This window comes from Acipenser ruthenus, chromosome 11 (assembly GCF_902713425.1).
Source record: "Acipenser ruthenus chromosome 11, fAciRut3.2 maternal haplotype, whole genome shotgun sequence".
Taxonomy (NCBI): Eukaryota; Metazoa; Chordata; class Actinopteri; order Acipenseriformes; family Acipenseridae; genus Acipenser; species Acipenser ruthenus.
In genome coordinates this window covers 12,169,466-12,191,737 of record NC_081199.1, presented here as the reverse complement: position 1 = coordinate 12,191,737, position 22,272 = coordinate 12,169,466, and the positions used below count along the sequence as shown (strand labels likewise).

Below are 22,272 nucleotides of genomic sequence, written 5' to 3'. Positions count from 1 at the left end.
TCCCAAACTTAGCACGAATGAGTGGCTGCAAATCCTTCGTTGACTAGATATAAGTAATTACATCCTTTCAAAAATAAATGACTTATTGGACATAGGGGCATCACATCTCATAGTCTGACGATACTAACCGTGATTTTATTATCACTCTAGAATTATATAACACTCAGCACAGGCTTACTTTCCAACAAAGCGAGTAACTGAACAGAAAGTTGTACTGTAAAAGATCATTAGTGATATGCTAGGTCGTAGCTATTTTAGAATTCTACAGGCTGTGTGACGTTCTTTTTCTTTATAGTTTAATTCTATAAATAATAATTCGTTTTGTTAATTCACGACTCGACCAATGTGCAAGCAGAGGGGTATTTAATCCTGTTATCAGTTTTGTCCTTTTTTTCCAGAATATACACGTCTTTTTAACTTTGCAACATTAAATACCGGCACACTTTTGCAAATATCTTAGAAAAAACATAATAAAAAAAACACTAACGTATAATTATTTAAGACAAACAATAAAGCACTAATTAAGTTACTTTTCGACATTATATTATACACACTGGGTAGATAAGATATTGGTCTTACGGGGCTGAATTTGATACTTAAATACTGTATGTTGCAAACACATTTTACTCCTACACCTGATACAATATTAAACAATGACGTGGCCAATATTGTATTTGCATATGTGTCCAAATATAACATCATTGATACATTCTGTCGTAGGAGTTGCAGCCTATTTGTCTAGTGGTGTATTGTGACGTTTAAAATATGTGTAACGTTAATATTGGACATGTGTATCCCACTGTATTACCAAAAGAGTCGCTTCTATTTTGGACTTGCACTTCCAAAAGCGGGTTCGCGGCTGGTGCAGTGCCTGCCAGGCGAGGCTGTTGACTCAGTCCTTGTAAAACCGGCTCAAACCAGGTTGCAATATTGGGGGTTACAATCCAAGCGCTCTCTGTTTCTGCCTGTCTGGCAAACACGTCACCGGATTTCATTTGAAAAGGTTGTGTTGCATAAGAACAAAAAGGAGCTGTCAAGATGAATGGGTGAAGGGGACTCGGTAACCACCCCAAACCAGTTTATCTGCCAGCGGAGACTGTGACACGCAGGGCAGGCAGTTCCCACAGTGCTTGTGCAGACCCATATCAAAGGGAGGTTGTGTAATTGCTTTGGACACACTTTTAATGGTTTTTTTTAAAAATTAAATTGTAACTATTGGTTCCTGTTTTTCAATCAGCTCTTGTGTCTCCTATGGACGTACAGTATCAGACAGTTCAGGATAATTATGCATAGTTGAAATAAATTAGCCAAACACGTAATATATAATGATTCCTCACATTCCACAAAACGTTCAAATAATGTATTGATCAATACAGATAAACAGCTTGACCTTGAAGTAATGCAAGCAAAGACAGGTCAATAAGTCTAACAAACTTGGAGCTACTAGGTCAAACATTTACTTTTTTTGTTCAGTATAATAAATTGTTCTATTAATATTTTTAAACAAATAATAAAATTACAAGTGCGCTTAAATGTATTTTTTGTTTTATATCCAATTGAACTTAAAGTAAAACTAACAAAAAAAACATTGTTCTTCGTTCCCTTGGCTCAGAAACTGACTAGGCTGTATCTGCAAAGTATCGTTTCTTACTCTTTACTCGATTATTCTACTCTAATGACTAAACTTTGAACTGAAAGGAAAGGCGCATTCATACAGCATTTTTGCAGAGGGACCCTCGAGTCATACGGAGAAAAAGAGAATTACTCCGAAACACAAGAAGTAGAAAACGAAACCTGCATCGGCCAGTGAGTGAGTAGCTTTAGCATAATCCTTTTGAAAACAAAGATAGGCTTAGCGAACCGGAATTCTCTACAGTATACAACCGATTGTCTGTAATTTTACTGTGTAAATCCACGTCATTAGACTGGTTTGCTGACCTGTCAATCTGTATTCCTTTGAATAACAGCTTCTAACCAGCGCTAGACCTTCTTACACTTTGATTTTATGCAATATATTTTATGTTTGGTGTACGAACTCAGGAATGAGATTCACATTTTTCTGGTAGAGAAACAGTCTAACTTGGCAAATTTGTTTGACGATGCCAATTGGTTAATAAAGTTGTCATATCTCGTAACATTTTCTCAATTTTAAACGAAGTCAATTTGAAGTTACAAGGAAGAGGCAATGATTTATTCCGACACTGCGAGCATATACAAGCATTCCAAAAGTCGTTAGTACTGTGGCAAGCACGACTAAAAAGTAATCGTCCCAGCTACTACATGTTCCCAACACTGTTACAACACACTGAGAAGAACAGCATCAGTGAAAAAAAAGTGAATTATTATTATTATTATTTATTTCTTAGCAGACGCCCTTATCCAGGGCGACTTACAGTTGTGTGCAAAAAAGATACAACAGGAATTACAGTTCAATTAAGAGCAAGATACAATCACTTCAGTTATAATACAAGATACATCAATTACAGTTCCAATGAGAGCAAGATACAATTAAAAGTGTCAGAGTTACATCTCGCTGTTCTGTCTGAGTTTTAGTCGCTACTTTCCTGCAGAGGGGTTTGAAAATCTGAAGGAAAAGCTTTGGGTGAAAGATCATTTTGCTTTCGAAAATCCTGAATCAATATTGGAGCTGAACTTGATGACTGAGCAAGAAAACGAGTTGCTGCACCCCACCTGTGATAGCACACTGAAAACATGCCACAAGTCATTACATTTGTCATTGTTTTGGATCAGTGTTTTCAAAGAATATCCAAGATTAGTGTTCTATTGTTGTTGCCATTCACAACAACCTACATGTGCGAACTGGGATTTTTGACTTTGACAAGGTTAAAAACAAAAGAAAGACTCAACAGCGCACCTGACATGCGAGTAGAGTAGCGCTTTCATCCTGTGATCCAGATTGGAGTGAGATCATGAACAGCATGCAGGCCCACCCGTCACATTAGGTAAGTAAAACTTACCTGATCGTCTTTTTTTAAAAAAAAAAAAAAATCCTGAATTTAAAAATGTTATACAAGTAACGTCAATGTCTAATTTGAATTATTACTTAAAGTGAAGCGGTTAAAGCTAGCATGTATCAATTGCCCAGGCTTTATTGTGATTTTATGAAAACTAGTCAGAAGATATTATTGTTTTGGGTCGCGGGGTTAAGTGTTTTTCCTCCACTGGGTCGCGAGAAAAAAAGTTTGAAAACTACTGACATAGAAGGTATAGGAAAACAGCGTTACGTAGATTAGACTCAGACACCAACAGCTACATATTTAACTGCCTTTTCAATTTTAAACTTTAAAACAAAAGCTACAAAAATGCAACATCTAAGTACAGTTCAGTAGTAGTAGGACTTGCATACATAGCTGTGTAATTCTGTTAAGAGCCAGGGGATATTAACCTGTCAAAACCCCAGCCCCTCACAGACAATTTCCGCCTGGGGGGCTGTGCCCTTAAATAAATCACAATATCTTCCAAAGTATAGACAGCACAGGCATGGTTCAGGGCTTGAATTCAAGGTAACCCCTTGGGCATCAAGACTAAAACCTCAGGTGTGATAAAAGTCTTACTCAGTACCACACTGGAAGGAGATATCCAGAAAAAATACATAAAAAAACAACAAACGCTTTTCATTTTTTTATGTTCTATAGTCATTTTTTCAACTTGTAGCATATGAAAAGAGCCAGATTTTTTTCCAGTGCTTCACCAACATGTCTACTATACTGGGTAAAAATTTGGACAAAGGGATCAAATTCTACAGGAGTTTTTACAAAGCTAAGCCCAAGGGTCCCCAAACCTCTCCAAAAATAAACATTGTGTAAATCTTTATGTCAATTGATACACTAAGTTCTAAAAGGGATGTTATCTTCTGGCACCTCACAGGCTAGCCATTGCCACATGCATTTGCCTTTGAAAGGCTTTTTTTTTTCTTCCCTTATCTCATTCAAGAGGTGGGCGTGTTTGTTTGCACATCAATTACTCTGTGATGGATTGGGCTACAAACAAAGTAAAGGTATGAATGGAAAGCTTGTGACCACCCCTAGATCAGGGAGACTTTACCGTCATCAAGGTTGTAAGACCAGAGCAGCAAAACGCAAGCTAGTCGATTGCCTTTGTTTTGAATGCATTGGGGTACTAGACACATTGCGAATGGGATATCTCAGCGGTGAAATGACGGATTCGAAAAATTCTTTCGCAACGATTTTGATATCGAGTCAGCTTTTTTTCTCTTTTTCTTTTGTAATAATATTAAAAATGAGTTATGAAATATAATATTTACGTGCAGTTCCGTGTTCCGCCCGCGGGACTGGAGGGCGTAAGAGGTTTTAAACACTGTACAGAGATGTGACGCTTTTCAACTTTTTTAGTTATTTTGATTATGTTAGGTACTGTTACATGTCCTTCATCAATCAATCAATCAATCAAAACTTTATTTATATAGCGCCTTTCATACAAAACGAATATCAAAGTGCTTATAAAGTAAAACACAAGAAGTGTGTTAGTGGTTTTAAAAAAGATAGATTTATGGAGGGTGGATTTTAGCTATTAAGATAACATATTTATTATATACGAGTTATTACTGAGTTATAATTTGTGTAACCGAAAGATACAATTTGCAATAGAAATGTTGCATTGATCTTCTCAACTATAAAGGACACTCTTTCCAACATATTCTGGAGAAAATACAAACCCAAGAGATGAGCAGCCTCATTGCTTCAGTATAATTATTACAGAATGAACATTTCAGTTTGATGGCTTATTTAAGCTTTCTTAAGGTAAATATTTTCATAAATCTTTCATATTTTGCACTTCCATAAGCTATATCAGTGTCAGATGTGCAGTTTTGAAAGAAGTACGTGTTATAGCAATCCTATATTCATTTAAAACACAATATCTATACTGGTACTAAAAACTGTGGAGAAAGCTAAAATGGCGACGAAGCTGCAGCTCACCTTTGCTCACCTGAACTACATTTCCCATCATCCTCCTGCTCACATATGTAACTGAGATGAATTTACCAGTGAGCAGGAGGGTGATGGGAAATGTAGTTCTGAGCGGTCCATGCGGGTACATGGGAAGCCATCTTGAGGCAGGGAATGCAATTTAAAAGTAAAAAAAAGTGATCGCCTGATTTTAAGCCCTTTTCTTTAACCACTCAAGGCTTTTATTAATTACATCAGGATACTTTATAAAGATAACACTAGTTCAATGGGCTTATCCAAGAGTACTAGGTTTAATATTGAAAGATATTAAGCAGGGCTGCCCATTGCCCCCCTTTCTTTTTGTTTTGGCTGCAAAGACCCTTTTCATTTTCATTAGATGTAATGGGTCATTTAAAGGAATTGAGATTGGTGGTTGAGAATGTATTATTGGCCAACTCGCTGATGACACCACACCTTTTCTAAATGATAAGGAACAGGTTTCTGGAGCCTTGAATTCCCTGAAAGGTTTTACTGAGGCATCTGGTCAGTTAAATTTAGATAAACATGAACTTCCCTCAATTGAGAATTTGACATTGCTTCTGTTGGAAATGTGGTATGTGAGAAAGTCAAGTGTTTGGGAATATACATATGTAAAAATATAAATAGTCGAATTGAAGATCATTTCTCTTTCAGAGTGAAGAAAGCTTAATAGATTTTCAATATTTGGTTTCAGAGAGATCTTACTATACAGGGAAGGTTTTGACAGGGTTGGACAAAGAGAACGTACACACGTGATTCCCATGGTACAGCCTTTCTGGTGCATTGTGGAGATATGGAGTTGTGATTCTCTCCCGTAGCCATGGCAGTGAGCACTCAGGCTTTTCACTTGCTGACCCCCCTGCTGGAGAGTCTGGAGCTGTCCAAGTTGGCCGGGACCACAGTCTACCTCAAGATGGACAACGCCCAGCCCTCGGGGTCCTTCAAGATCAGGGGCATCGGTCACTTGTGTCAGAAGGTGGGTGTTCTCCTGCCTGCATCCCTGCCAGCCTGTCTGTCTGTCTTGGCACGGAGGCAGGATGGGCCGGGGTATTCCATGAGGGTTTCTTTATGTTCTTACTAGGTTTTTATTCAACTGAAAATCACTTAAGGTGTTCATGCACATTGTAAACATACAAATACTAAACCCAATATTGAAATAAGGGATAATGACATTGCGGTGGCGTGTTACGAGGTAATAATGGAAGTCCCTTTTAATTATTATCATTATTTCTATTAAGTACATTAAAACTCATCTCCTTCAATTAAATGTTGCCAATAGTAACACTCTAGGAAGTCTTTGTTCAATGTCATTTAGCTTTGTGTTTGTGTTCTTGTTTACCAAAAGTCTTTCCTCCAATTATCTACTCTAATATAATTGCCTGCCATTGTGATGCCATTTCTAGTTTAAAGCAGTCAATTCCTATTTTAAAATTGTGCTGAGCTCAGGGCTTCTTAAATTGCCTGCCTGAAAATAACTGTCTGTCATCAAAGCATGTTGAGCACAGACAACTGCCCAGCACCTACTAACCCACTCCACTCACAGACACACACACTGACCCACTCCACTCCCAGATACACACACTGACCCACTCCACTCACAGACACACACACTGACCCACTCCACTCCCAGATACACACACTGACCCACTCCACTCACAGACACAGACACACACACACAGACACACACACACACACACACACACACACACACACACACACACACATTTGCATTCCTATAATGGTGGGGACTTCTCATTGACTCTCACTATATTTACTATTTCTAAATCCAGTCAGACAAAACTCCACAAAGGGTGAAAGTCGACAACAAACTAAATACTTTGGCTTTTAAAAAAAAAACATTTTAAAGACATAGTTAGTTCTTAAAAGCGTGTTTTACAAAGTGGGGATGTCCCCACAAAGTCGTTTTTTTAGGAGTTACTATCTTTGTGGGGACATTTTCTCAAATTTTGTCCACACATTGATAGTAATACCTGCCCACACACACACTGACACACTCCACTCACAGACACACACACACACAGTGACCCACTCCACTCACAGACACAGACACACACACACAGTGACCCACTCCACTCACAGACACAGACACACACACAGTGACCCACTCCACTCACAGACACACACACACACACACATTGACCTACTCCTCTCACAAATGTGGAAAAGGGGGCATTGTACAAAGAAAAAAAACCCTCACCGTTTAGGTTTTCATTTTATTACTCTCCTCATAACAGAAAATAGGATCACACAAAGAAATGTCCATTACTATACGTAACATTGACCTTACAAGTTGGGCCAATGTTTGGAACGCGCACTGAAGAGTTTAAGAGAGGAATGCAATACAAAGCTTCTCAGGGGACCCACAGAGCGTATATCTCATTTTCACTGTTATGAAATTGCCAGTCATCCCTGCTCCAGAAGCCTATGCTTAGTTTCGTTGACTCTGATTTGTGCTAATCTCCGGATATCTTGGGTAGGATCGTCTGTGAACCAGCAGTTTGTGTAACTATTTAGTCAGCGTTACTCTTCAAATAAATAAATACGTGCATAACTTTTTTTTCTTCACATTTGTATATTCCAGGTTGCCAGCACCGGGTGTAAAGGATTTGTGTGTTCCTCAGGTAGGTTTGTGTTGCTGCATTCAGAGAACAAAACATAAAAAACAGGGGAAAATAACTGTGCACTGTGACAAGGATGGCTGTAGGGGTGATGTCAGACCAGGAAGTAATACCAAACCACAAGACAACTGCGGGGTAAATATGAGACACTACAGTGCTAAAAAACACTTTAAAATAAACAAAACACAAAAACAAAATGGCACAAGGGGCAAAATAAAGCAGCACAAAATATTAAGAAATAAGCCCAAAAAGTACCTTTGGGTTTGAACAGGTAGCTTTCGATTTGTTTCATTCCATTGTGTTTCGTTTTGTTTCGTTATCTCTGTTAGTTACTCTCCAACTCTCTTCTCTTGCGAAAGCCGTGGGTCTCTGTTTATATGCGAGCATCTCCAGATTAACAACAATCAATCAATCAATCCGGAGAAGGCCGCATTCCACACAGGTTTAAATTAGTCTGCTTGACTGTCAGCCAATTCAATAATTACTGAGCCGAAGTCACACATTCTCATGAGAGGCACAACCAACAAATAATATAATACAAATGATCAGGCGGCATTACTCTCGTCCTGTATTTAAATAATAAATCATAACACTGGCTTGTCTGCCGTCACATATTTACACAAAACAAATAATAATAATAATAATAATAATAATAATAATAATAATAATAATAATAATAATAATAATAATACAGCATATATTCCAAGAGGCGAGGCACCCCGCCACATGCACACTAAATTTATATATATATAAATACATATACATATACATATATATAAATGTTATACAAATTTTAGAACTGTTATGCAGTTATGTGCCTGCACTGGTCAGCTTTTGTCTTCAACAGAGAGGTTTGACTTTCTTTTGTTAGAACCACTGAAACATGTTGTGTTACCGGACTTGTAAAAACAGGGTAGTGTACAGACTGATTCTATTCTAAATCATTAGAACATAACCAAGCACGTAGCAGACTGGAGTTTACACAGATCATGCAGTGCTGCAACGCTGAGTCATGTGACTGAAGAATCAGAACTTTTCCATGACTCGTTGAGTACTGTATATGTGTAAATGCTGTACCTGTAATATAGAACTAGGATTTGTCTATCTGAGTTGAATGCGTCAAATGTCAGGAGATGTAGTCTATTCAGCAGAGGAGTTCAGAGAGCTCAAGACTTGCCTGAAGTGTCTGGCATGGGCTGGGTTGTGACATGTCTGCTGTGCTGGAGGAGTACAATGAAGATAACACATTATTAATACACTACAGCCTGCCATATCCGATTCCATTGGATCCAGGGTCCATCGGGCATGTGAAAGCATCTCAGCGGGAGTTATTATACTACATTATAGCTGCTTTATTAACACCAGGGCATTATAAATGAACAAATGCAGGTACAGAAGTGTGTCTAAAACACCAAAGCACAGTACTGCACATATACTATACAAAGAAAACCAGTGAAAATGATTGCAAAAAAGACATGCAGTATTAAAAACAAAGCACTGTAATACAGTATTTGGCAATTTACAAAACAGCAAAAAGGTGCAGTAATTCTGTCAATTTCTCACGTTCTTGTTCTGTTTTAAGTGAATTTAGCTGACATCTAAAAAGTGAAACTACATTATTTTCGACTGCCTCGTGTCTGCAGCAATACCCCTCTTTTCTAGCACCTGTTTTTATTAAGTCTATTCTGTCCTGCTAAGAGCTGAATTTACTGTTCGAGACACATAATAAAATGTGCATCGATCAGTTTCCATCTGTACCGTTCAGTTGGTAGCAGCATGTGTAAATGACACCGGTTAAGAGAGGGTGTTTTATCTTACAGGATATGACTGGCTCTACTGTATAATGCCACATTGATTTTCAGCAGGTTTCACAGACCCTGATTAGCACTACCTTGGACTATCTTACCTAACATTAGGTAGTGAAAGATTAATGCTCATTGGGGTATGTTAATCACCCTTAAAAGTAGCCAATCACTTCTAGTGCTGTAGGTATTTCACATCAGTGGTGTAGCGATATGTGACTTACAGCAAGACTTAATAAGATTAAATAAATGACATAACACTGCACTCATCCTACTGTATAAACACTGTGGCTGATCTATGTTAAATGTCCAAAAAAAATCTTCAGCACAGTTCTGATAAGCTATGGCCAGGGTGACCACACGGCCCCCGGGAGATAGATTTGAAAGTCTTGTGATCGCTGATCTGTGTTGCTGTGCAGGGGGGAACGCTGGCTTAGCCACAGCCTTTGTTGCAAAGAAGCTGGGAGTTCCAGCTACCATCGTCGTCCCCAGCTCCTCTTCCGACCTCGTTATCCACAAGCTGAGGGACCACGGAGCCACGGTGCAGGTGTTCGGGAAGGTATGTTACAACCCCACAACACTGAGGAAAACAAGAAACCAAAAACCATTTCAAAATAAAAAGCTCTACAACACCAAATCCGCTATTCCAGGACATGCATTCATAATTATCAATCTGAACTGATTTAAGGCATTTAGTGAAAGTCCTGACTTTCTCGCACTGTTCCCACTGGGTATAAGAAATACCATATTTGCGCTAGGTGGTATTTCATGCTGATTTATTTTATTATTATTATTTATTTCTTAGCAGACGCCCTTATCCAGGGCGACTTACAATTGTTACAAGATATCACATTATTTTTTACATTCAATTACATTATTTTTTACACATTATTTTTACATACAATTACCCATTTATACAGCTGGGTTTTTACTGGAGCAATCTGGGTAAAGTACCTTGCTCAAGGGTACAGCAGCAGTGTCCTCCACGGGGATTGAACCCACGACCCTCCGGTCAAGAGTCCAGAGCCCTAACCACTACTCCACACTGCTGCCCACAATGCTTTTCCAATGTTAATGGTTGTAACCTGGTAAACCAAACATACATTAAGAACATAAGAAAATGTACAAATGAGAGGAGGCCATTCAACCCATTTCAGTTTATCTCAAAACTTCATTTGGGTCTTAAAGGATCCAAGTGATTCTAGATCAACATGACTAGGTAGCCCATTCCATCCCCTCACCACTCTGTGTGAAGAAGTGTCTCCTTCCCTCTGTCCTAAGTCTATCTCCATTTAATTTCCAATTGTGTCCTCTGGTCAAACTATTTTCATATTATAGAGATTTCAATCATGTTCCTCCTGATTCGTCTTTGTTCTAGATTCAGCCCCTCTTTGTAGCTCATTCCTTTAACCTGGGATTAGTCTGGTTGCTTTTCACTGGACTCTTTCCAAGGCCACAATGTCCTTTTACTTCTCTGGTGATCAGAACAGGATGCAGTGCTTTAAGTGCATTAAGAGAAGCTATTAGATCATTTTATATCAATTCACACTACGAGAAGTTGTTGTCATATCACTATTGATTGGTACTTAATAATGTGCAGATTGCAAATGATGGGAAAAGCCCTGCATCCCATTCCATCAGTGCATTCAAGGCTTAACAGGAGAAGGAACTGATTAGAGCAGAATGTGTTCCCTTGCAGAGACACACATATTGGGTTTAGAAGAAACATTTCACCTCCAAACAGATGCAACATGGCTATTGAAAAGGTCTCAATAAAGATGAGTGCCACAAAATCACTGCTGCAGAACAGTGGGGCAGTTCTTTACAAGAGTGAGACAAACATCTGTATTAGCTAACAAAATCGCAGTGCTCCAAAGAGCTTTATAGTGAAAGAATGGGCTCGTCTGTAGCTAGGCCCTGATTGGTTGGCATGGAGCACACCCTCTTGTTTGCTGAGACATCTATTCTAAGAATCTTCAGTCAACATTCCACCTCTAACTGAGCGCCAGGCCTCACGCTGGTCAAGTGCCAGTGAAAACCAAGGAGTGCAGATGGAACATTGCTGCCTGAGTAACAATGACCTTTGAGAGGAAAAACAAGTATTCTCTGTAGCTGAATACTGAGCTGAGTCCTCTGCTTTTCAACAGGAGTTCTTCACAAGTTTGTGAAACCACAAAATATTCATTGACTTCATCCACCCCTTATACAAGTTTCCCATAGTAAAAGCATAGCAAAGTGTAATAAAGAACAACAAAAGCATGGCAAAGCATAGGTAAACATTGTAAAGCCCAGAAGATTATGGTAAAGCATATACAAATGTGACAAACCTTAGTAAACTGTGGTAAATAAGGGATAATTGCAAATGTACTGTGCAAATTCAATATGGTGAAAAAGGGAAGTCATAGTGAGAAGTCTGGAAACACTTGAGATTGTCATACTACAACTATTTACACTGGAAGCTTGGCTTTTACTTGGTCTTGTATTGTTATTATTTTGCTGATGTTGTGTTGTCTGTTGACTCAAGTAACCCTACTAACCTCCCCCAAGCATACCCTTGTCATGCAGGGCTCTAGGGCTCATTGAGTGGGTTGAAATCCACTTCACAAGTGACATAAGTTTGGTGGTCTCAGTCTGGTCTCCAGTGACCCCCGTCACAAAACAACACAGACCGTCAGTTGCAGGATTGTGGCTTTTCCCTTAGTGGCCCATTTCTATCTATTTGTTTAAATAAAACCAGACCAAAATGATTTAACATGTACAAGCAATAGTGAAGGGATAACCCTTATAAGAATGTGACATCAACGGAAGGGGTCACAAGGTATAAAGCCTATTGGGTCTGACTAGCCCCTCCCCAACCCTATTTTTACTGCAACAGAAACTACAAGCAACATGTATTTAAAAAAAGGGGGTGGGGAAGCTCTATTTTCTATTACTTGATGACCCCTTTTGTCAGAAATCACATACTTTTTTTATCCAATGCTTTGTTGCAATCTTTAACTTTTGTGAAAGTAGATTTTGAACCCATAACTCTAGGGGGGAGTAATTCCTGGACATAGCGCTTTAGATTGCAAATATCGTGGAGGGTTATTATTGAAATCCCCTGCGAGGGTACATGATGAAGCGCCCATGCTCAGAGAACTGCTTTACTAATTGCAACGAATATTGTTGAGGACAATTTTTAGCGCAATTTATTGAGAGTATCTGCTTCTGTCTGCAGCTGTGAAACTCAATTGTTTTCTTGTATTGCATGGTTCAAATGAAATGCATGGAGCTGCTATAGCCATTATAAAGTACAGTCACAGCAGCGATGTAATTCAGGCCCTTGTGTAAATGTGCAGTGTCTCCATGTGTCCGGTTACAGGTGTGGGATGATGCTAATGAGGAGGCGCACAGACTGGCTGACTCCGAGGGCTTGCAGTACATCCCCCCCTTCGACCATCCCCTTATCTGGTAAGCTGCTGGAGGGGGGTCTTAAGAACACTGATAAGACAAAGACATATTACTCAATTTCTATGGAAATGGTTAATCAACATAGTTATTCTTGAGAAACGCAATGTGTATCATGCTTGTCTTTGTGTAGAGTGTGGAAGTGTGTTTAAACTGAGCACTAGGGGTCCCCGGGTGGCTCACCTGGTATAGGCGTGGCTGCGTGGTGTGCAGGGTAAGTCATGCAGTCAGGGGAGAGCAGGTTCACGTCCTGGCTGTGCTGATCTTCACTAGGGATTTCACAGTAGCATCGCCAGGCGTCCTGTGAGCTCAAAGCAGACACCTGTATGGCTAGCCTTTGTTCACTTGGGGTTTGTATCTCGTCAACATCCAGTCTCGAGTTCCTGGATGTAAAGGCTAACCTTCCGTTTTCCTGAGCTGTTGTGGAGATTGCTGTGAGGAAGTTCATAATTGGACATGCTAAATTGGGGAGATATGTATAGACTTTTGGCACCTATGGTACAGCTCACAGGCACGTATACACAAACTGGAAACAAAAGAAAGACAAAAACAAAGCTAATAAAACAAAGTTATCTATAGGTGGCTGAGTGCTGTACCCACTAAAAAGGGTGATTGTGCCCCAGGAACCTACCCTAACACACCCTCTATATATCCCAGAAGGATTTGAAATCCCCTCACTAAACACTATTCGAATTGCTAAACCAAAACCCAATTTTCACACTTGGCCATGTAGTTCTTACAGATCATGTTGAATTGGCTGGCTAATTTTACTGGAAGATTCTAAATTCAAGTGCTTGTTGCCTGAAATGAAACGGTTGTAACCCTTTGCTTTCCAGTTCCTAACTCTTCCTGGTCACCAGCTCACCAGCAGTGGGTGCATTTCTCAGCAAGTTGACTCTTTTGTGGCATATCTTAACTCTGGCTAAATATTTGCAGTTTAAAAAGGGTTAAACAAATGTATGTGTTCTCTCCCCCCCCCAGGGAAGGTCATGCCAGCATTGTGAAGGAACTCAAGGCCTACCTGCCGACCAAGCCTGGGGCAATAGTAGTGGCAGTAGGAGGAGGAGGGCTGCTCTGCGGGGTAGTGGAAGGCCTGAAGGAGGTGGGCTGGGAAGATGTGCCCATAGTTGCCATGGAAACCAAAGGGGCTGACTGCCTAAATGCAGCAATGAAAGCGGGGAAGTTGGTCACCCTTCCAGACATCACAAGGTGGGTGGCTTAAAAATCAGTGAAGACTACAACAAATCTATTTGGCTTAGTCAGTGCAGTGTACAACTGAACGGTTTATCAGTGGTTTCAGGAAATATTGGATTAGTACTGGAGCTAGTACTAGTGTCCTTAACCTCAGGCTTGTCAAGTGGATAACATTTTGGGGTACCACTGAACAACTCAATGAAGTGTTTGTCATACATTGGAAGCTGGTAGATTCTCAGTGGTATGGCTATTTATTCTGGCTTCCTCTGCAGGTTAGTATGTGGTGAACCAGTGTGTTAAGAAATATATGGCAGCCACTCATGTTTAGAGGCACTAACTGCAGTAAACTAAACTCTACTTTACACTTATAAATTGGTACAAATCCACAAAGAAGCAGAGTCATGAGACCAAGTCACACAATGAAAAATGAAAGATTCAGAAACTGTAATTAAACTCTACATTGTTAAAACAATGCTTTTGGTAAGCAAGACAGAATGCACTCAGATAAACAAGCAGCAGCAAACCAAAGCTAACCATGTAGTGAATGGCTGAACATGTTGTGCCGCATGTACATGTTTAAACTTCCCTAACTGTGTCACATGTAAAGAGTGCGTGCTGATTTCGAAGGGGGCCTGTGTCTGTTTCAGTGCAGCGAAGTGCCTGGGAGCCAAGACTGTGTGTACACAAGCCTTTGAGTACGCCCAGCAGGAGAGCATCATCTCTGAGGTCATCAGCGACCTGCAGGCTCTGCAGGCTGTGGAGCGCTTTCTAGGTAAGCATGGCTGACACAGGCTGCCTCTACCAGGGATACATCCTGCAAAGCAAGGCTGACACAGGCAGCCTCTACCAGGGATACATGCTGCAAAGCACGGCTGACACAGGCAGCCTCTACCAGGGATACATGCTGCAAAGCAGGGCTGACACAGGCAGCCTCTACCAGGGATACATGCTGCAAAGCTGGGCTGACACAGGCAGCCTCTACCAGGGATACATGCTGCAAAGCACGGCTGACACAGGCAGCCTCTACCAGGGATACATGCTGCAAAGCAGGGCTGACACAGGCAGCCTCTACCAGGGATACATGCTGCAAAGCTGGGCTGACACAGGCAGCCTCTACCAGGGATACATGCTGCAAAGCAGGGCTGACACAGGCAGCCTCTACCAGGGATACATGCTGCAAAGCTGGGCTGACACAGGCAGCCTCTACCAGGGATACATGCTGCAAAGCAGGGCTGACACAGGCAGCCTCTACCAGGGATACATGCTGCAAAGCACGGCTGACACAGGCAGCCTCTACCAGGGATACATGCTGCAAAGCAGGGCTGACACAGGCAGCCTCTACCAGGGATACATGCTGCAAAGCTGGGCTGACACAGGCAGCCTCTACCAGGGATACATGCTGCAAAGCACGGCTGACACAGGCAGCCTCTATAGCGATGCATGCTGCAAAGCACGGCTGACACAGGCAGCCTCTACCAGGGATACATGCTGCAAAGCAGGGCTGACACAGGCAGCCTCTACCAGGGATACATGCTGCAAAGCAGGGCTGACACAGGCAGCCTCTACCAGGGATACATGCTGCAAAGCAGGGCTGACACAGGCAGCCTCTACCAGGGATACATGCTGCAAAGCTGGGCTGACACAGGCAGCCTCTACCAGGGATACACGCTGCAAAGCAGAGCTGTTAAACATTAACATAAAGTTTCACAGACTCTGACTGGCACTAATCTATTTAATGTTGCCTTAGGTAAGGTATTCCAGGATTAGTACGAACTGGGATCTGTGTTAAACATTTATCATTTTGCCAAAATGTATAACCAAAAATATGCACTTCAAATATAGGTACAAGTAGGTAAATAGAGGTACATATAGATAAATAGGCACATAGTAGTAAGTGTACTGCGTAAGATTTCAAATTGGTCTTATTTGGGCGCAAAGAAGAAGTCAGAAAGCAGCTGACAGGAAAGAGCATTATGGCAGCAGTGATAATGTATTTCTTACGATGGAGAGTGCAGGCTCCTAACCTTCCTGAACAACACAAGAACAGAGAGAGTACTGAGAAGAAGGGAGAGTATTTAGGGTCCGCATGAACCTTTTTAATTTCCCTGAGGATGAAATTATAGCTCGATACTGGTTATTTCATTATGTACACTTGTTTGTATTCATCGTATAATAAACTTGGTTCATTTAAGTTATCCTTTTCATTATATATATTTGGTTTTATCTGTTGTATAATAATAATATAATATAATATAAAGTATACACTTAGTCAACACATGTCATTTCTGCCTCTTTAGTAGGTTAAAACCTGTACATTTTGTTTAAAACACAGGTTAGCCATTTTGAACTGTCATTTCTGCCACTCCAAATGACCTACCTATTGTTCAATTGAGGTAGCCCATTTGGAGGGGAGGCGCTATTTTTCAGATTAGTCTGTTAATCTGTGCCACTGGTAGCCCATTTTGAGCACCAGCGCAGCACATTTAATCATTTAAATGTGGTCATTTACGCCGTGCCTCATTAATTTTGGGCCAGTTTATACATTCGGGATGGGGTAAAATGTATGCCGCGGCACAGCGCTACTTTACACTATGTCAATTGAGCGCTGCATTGAAAGCTGTTCACTGTTCAATAAGATTCAGAATCTTTCAATCATGTTACGACCCACTTTATTAATGCAGTTCTCCAGTGAGGACCTGCATGTCATATTTATTAGAGACTCGGGAAGATCTCGACAGGTCAGTCTGTTTCGATATTAACTGGTTGGACATGAGCTCCTCAGGTTTATTAGAGAATATGCTCTATGTTGTGTTCAGAGCATTGTTTACCTCCGCCTGTCTGCCAGGCACAGTTCACAGCATCTGATCACAGTGAAACAATGAAAGCTATTACATTAAGCTGCACGACTAACAGGCTTCATGGGTTTTCAATGAAGAACCTGACGGTGCAAAACAAATACGTCCCTCTAAAAGGAGAGTGACTTATCATGGTATTTTGGGGAAAATAATTTAAAAGAATTTCAAGTCCTTAAATATAATCATGATAGAAACAATAGAAACTGTGTGCCAAAGCATTTCGGAAACTGACTTCTTCAGACCTTTGAAAGCATTTGTCAGCCAGTGTAAGACGTTTCTTTAGTTGAGTGCAGATTTAATGCAGAGTGTTTAAGTGATAAATATCAAGTGCTGCCGTCGAGCACTGACCCTGTATCATTTCAATGTTGTCCTGAGCAGCATGCAGTACATCTGTGTGTCTCCCCTCCTGACTGCTCTGTGTGTGTGTGTGTGTGTGTGTGTGTCTCCCCTCCTGACTGCTCTGTGTGTGTGTGTGTGTCTCCCCTCCTGACTGCTCTGTGTGTGTGTGTGTGTGTGTGTGTCTCCCCTCCTGACTGCTCTGTGTGTGTGTGTGTGTGTGTGTCTCCCCTCCTGACTGCTCTGTGTGTGTGTGTGTGTCTCCCCTCCTGACTGCTCTGTGTGTGTGTGTGTGTCTCCCCTCCTGACTGCTCTGTGTGTGTGTGTGTGTGTCTCCCCTCCTGACTGCTCTATGTGTGTGTGTGTGTGTGTGTGTGTGTGTCTCCCCTCCTGACTGCTCTGTGTGTGTGTGTGTCTCCCCTCCTGACTGCTCTGTGTGTGTGTGTGTGTCTCCCCTCCTGACTGCTCTGTGTGTGTGTGTGTGTGTGCCTCCCCTCCTGACTGCTCTATGTGTGTGTGTGTGTGTGTGTGTCTCCCCTCCTGACTGCTCTATGTGTGTGTGTGTGTGTGTGTCTCCCCTCCTGACTGCTCTGTGTGTGTGTGTGTCTCCCCTCCTGACTGCTCTGTGTGTGTGTGTGTGTCTCCCCTCCTGACTGCTCTGTGTGTGTGTGTCTCCCCTCCTGACTGCTCTATGTGTGTGTGTGTGTGTGTGTCTCCCCTCCTGACTGCTATTTGTGTGTGTGTGTGTGTGTGTGTGTGTCTCCCCTCCTGACTGCTATTTGTGTGTGTGTGTGTGTCTCCCCTCCTGACTGCTCTGTGTGTGTGTGTGTGTGTGTGTCTCCCCTCCTGACTGCTCTGTGTGTGTGTGTGTGTGTGTGTGTCCCCTCCTGACTGCTCTATGTGTGTGTGTGTGTGTGTGTGTCTCCCCTCCTGACTGCTCTATGTGTGTGTGTGTGTGTGTGTGTGTGTGTGTCCCCTCCTGACTGCTCTATGTGTGTGTGTGTGTGTGTGTGTGTGTGTGTGTGTGTCTCCCCTCCTGACTGCTCTATGTGTGTGTGTGTGTGTGTGTGTGTGTGTCCCCTCCTGACTGCTCTATGTGTGTGTGTGTGTGTGTGTGTGTGTGTGTGTCTCCCCTCCTGACTGCTCTATGTGTGTGTGTGTGTGTGTGTCTCCCCTCCTGACTGCTCTGTGTGTGTGTGTGTGTGTGTGTGTCTCCCCTCCTGACTGCTCTGTGTGTGTGTGTGTGTGTGTGTGTGTGTGTGTGTGTCTCCCCTCCTGACTGCTCTTTGTTTGTGTCTGTGTGTGTGTGTGTGTGTGAGACTCCCCTCCTGACTGCTCTGTGTCTCTCCTCAGATGAGGAGCGTGTTCTGGTGGAGCTGGCCTGTGGTGCAGCTCTGAGTGCAGTGTACAGCGGAGTGACCCGCCGGCTGCAGGAAGAGGGCCGGCTGCCAACTCCACTGGGCCCCCTGGTGGTCATCGTGTGTGGGGGGAGCAGCATCAGTCTGGCCCAGCTGCAGGAGTACCAGAGACAAATCCAGGGCTAGAGCCGGGGAGGCAGGGGAGAGAGGAAGACTGAGGAGAGAAAGATGGGGAGATTGAGGGGGAGAGTGAGGCCAAGAGAGAGGGAGAAAGTGAGGGGGTTGGGGGAGAGACTGTGATAGGGAACAGGGCAGAAAGGTGTAGGGTTTGAGGGGGTTAGGGGAGACACTGTGATAGAGAACAGGGCTGAAATGAGCTGAGTGGAGGGGGGGCAGAGGGTTTGAAGGAATAGTAAAGGAGATAAGTGATAGTGACTGTTGAGGAGAAACGGTCATTATAATGAATACAACTGTTTGTTATATGGGTAGAAAGTGGAAAACTCGAAATAATGAATATGAATGGTTTGTTATTTAGGAAGAGGATATAACACTCTTAAAGATGTTAAGACACGCTTCACTTCCTGTGCTGTCAAGCACTGTATGTAGGATCACTGATATAAACAATCTCCTCTTATAAAAACCCTGCATTCTGTGTCGGTGGTAAAGGAAATGGTCTTCACCTAAAAAAGTGAGAGCACAGCAGTGTTTTAAACCCTGGCAGTTCCCTCTTTAGTGAAAGACTGCTGGGATGCTGGTGCTCTTCCGCCATCTAGTGGCAGAATGGTTCAATAACAGTTTTCTACAACCTTTTCTAAGACTGTGATTGACCATCACAGGCCAAAATAAACGGGGTACTACAAAAGAAATCTTTTAAAACTGAAACAAACTCTTTATTTCATTTCCAATAATTATTCCATATTTCCAGTAAAATAATCAGTTAATGCACCAATGTAAAGTAAAATATTATCACTAAGAACAAAGAACAGTTGATAATGATCAGTTTATAATCATTTCATATAAAACATTTCAGATGGCAACTTCATATTTTCAGTGTTATTACGACTGCAATATTGAGGTCATGTGACTTTGTAAGTTTCTGCTCTATATAGTCGTTTTTTATCAATTGTAAGGGTTAGTAATACAAATAGCTTTTTTTAAAGGTAAAATCTTGAAAAGTCACCTCATAAACATAGTGCAGGTGTGGCCGGAATGTCACAGTCCAGGATACAAGACAGAGTGCTCAGTACCATCCTCCAAAACTGGACAGCACCACAGTGCACGGACATAACTGTCTATCTAATCTCCTGAACTGTTTTGTTACTGGACAGGACCACAGTGCACGGTCATAACTGTCTATCTCATCTCCTGAACTGTCCTGTTACTGGACAGCACCACAGCGCATGGACATAACTGTCTATCTCATCTCCTGAACTGTTCTGTTACTGGAAAGGACCACAGTGCACAGACATAACTGTCTATCTCATCTCCTGAAAAGCACTTGCATGTCTGAGTGTCTGAGAGACCCATCTGAAACAACCTTCTGCTGAAAAGGTGTGCTCTGTGAAGAGCCTCATATTGGATCAGGTTCAGTTTCACATTCCTAGAAACTGACAGAGAATTACAGCATATTGTACCCCAGAAAACAAAATCAGGTGGCAATCTGAGATCTCTCCCCACGTTAACAGGGTCAGCAATCTCCCCTTCATTGGATCCCAGGACAGAGTATATATTAGAAACAAATGTCAATTCCAAGATATCTGATACCATTCAGAGACCTCCTGGAAGAGAGGGGTGAGGCTACAGCATCCCACCTCAACTGGTTTAGGGACAAAACTTTAGACCAGAGATCAACCCAGAATCATTTATGAGCTCAAGAACAGGGGTAATGATTGATCAGGGTGCTGAATAAACACAACACTATCATCAGCGTATAAACGTATTTCACGATGTGTGTTTCTAGATTGAAATGAGGCGATCCTGACCTATAGCAATGGCAAGGGGTTCGATAAAAGAGAGAATACAAGTTGCACTCCCTGTCTGGTACCTCTGACGAGCTTAAAGGGCTGGAAAGCAATTCCATCAGTAACACCCGAAGCACGGGGGGAACGATATAAAACCTTAATCCATTCAAGAATCTATTTCCCAAATCCCATTTTTAATAAGACCACAAATAAAAAAGATCAATTAACCATATCGAAAGCATCTCTGCATCTAAAGAGACACGGATGCATGATATTAAGAGGCTGTCAGACATGAAAGGACACTTTCTAACCTTGATGAAATAGTATCAGTATTTATTAATGATAATAGACAGTAATTGGTACAAAGTGAATTATCTTTTTTTTTTTTTCAACAGAAGAGAGATTAAGGCTGTGTTCATAGACCGTGTCAGTAAATTTGAAGTGTGTAAATGATTAACCATTTTAAAAATGACAGGATGAAAGGGACCAAAAGTGCTTTTAAAATCCAATTAGATATCTGTCCTGGCCAGGGCATTTTCCACGAGGCATGGTAAACACAGCTTTGTGTGACTCTTCAGTTGTAAGACAGTGTGGCAAAGTGCCCCGCCCCTGTGTGCATTTGTGTGTTCTATGTTGTATATATGCGTGCGTATGTTAATGTTGGTGTATAGATTGGTACACGGGATATAAACAGGTCTGTGTTTCACGTGTGTTTAAAAAGTGTATATTTGTATTTAGGCACGGGATTGCACATCACGCACGTGCATTTAAAATATAATATGTGAGCACGGGGTTGCACAGAATTAATTCACGTGCTGGGATTCAAGTGAATAATTAATTAGTAATTGAATCCCAGCACAACAGTATAAATAGGCACATTTTTAGTCAGTCAGGGTTAGGTGTTCGGTGAGTGGAGAACGGGATTGGAGACGGAGGTGAAATAATAATAATAATAGTAGTAGTAGTTGTTAACGTGTTTTCACTCACCGTGTTTGTTTGTCTCCGTGCACCGTTTGTCTGTGTAGTCCGTTTTGTTTGTCTATTTATTTTGGCGTGTAGTGCCGTGTCCAGTGTTTTTGTCTGTTCCAACCTTTTATTTTCTGTTCTGTTTATTAAATGCTGAACGCGATCACGCGTTCAGCCTCACCAAAACCCCATCTCTCTGTCGTTTGTGTTCCTGTTTCTGGTCTGACGCCACCCACTCCGGCCGTCTTTGTGACAGACAGTTGTCTGGTATTTTTTAAAGTCATGTTCAGAGAGTAAAGGCATTTCTAAGTTATCTGAAAACTAATGTATTTGGGATGTCAGGATCTGATTCAGGTTTATATAGATTACTATTTATTTATTTCTTGGCAGACGCCCTTATCCAGGGCGACTTACAATTGTTACAAGATATCACATTATTTTTACATACAGTTACCCATTTATACAGTTGGGTTTTTACTGGAGCAATCTAGGTAAAGTACCTTGCTCAAGGGTACAGCAGCAGTGTCCCCTACCAGGGACTGAACCCACGACCCTCCGGTCAAGAGTCCAGAGCCCTAACCACTACTCCACACTGCTGCCCATAATTAGAATAAAAGGACTTGATGTTTCTTTGTTTTTTTTGTGATCTGTAATAATGTCTCATTGATCTTTAATAGTGGAAATTGTTGATTTTCCCCTGTTATGTTTAAGTTGATTAGCTAATAAACAACCTAATTTCTCTCCAAA

General features: G+C 41.5%; 1 protein-coding gene across 6 annotated transcripts in view; it reads left to right on the top strand.

The window, feature by feature from the left end:
• The window catches only part of LOC117426939 (serine dehydratase-like), a 23,764-nt gene extending 1,492 nt beyond the window's left edge, over nt 1-22,272 (top strand). For 3 of the 6 annotated variants that reach the window (XM_034045193.3, XM_034045192.3, XM_034045191.3), the window contains exons 2-8: nt 5,786-5,943; nt 7,570-7,609; nt 9,828-9,967; nt 12,770-12,858; nt 13,837-14,064; nt 14,697-14,821; nt 18,594-22,272. In XM_034045193.3, the coding sequence (XP_033901084.3) occupies nt 5,788-5,943; nt 7,570-7,609; nt 9,828-9,967; nt 12,770-12,858; nt 13,837-14,064; nt 14,697-14,821; nt 18,594-18,784 (969 nt within the window). In that variant the 5' untranslated portion in view covers nt 5,786-5,787 and the 3' untranslated portion in view covers nt 18,785-22,272. Of the gene's footprint in view, nt 1-1,475; nt 1,811-1,866; nt 2,964-5,785; nt 5,944-7,569; nt 7,610-9,827; nt 9,968-12,769; nt 12,859-13,836; nt 14,065-14,696; nt 14,822-18,593 lie in introns of those variants that run through there. The other 3 variants (XM_034045197.3, XM_034045194.3, XM_034045196.3) reach the window with 3 other exon arrangements.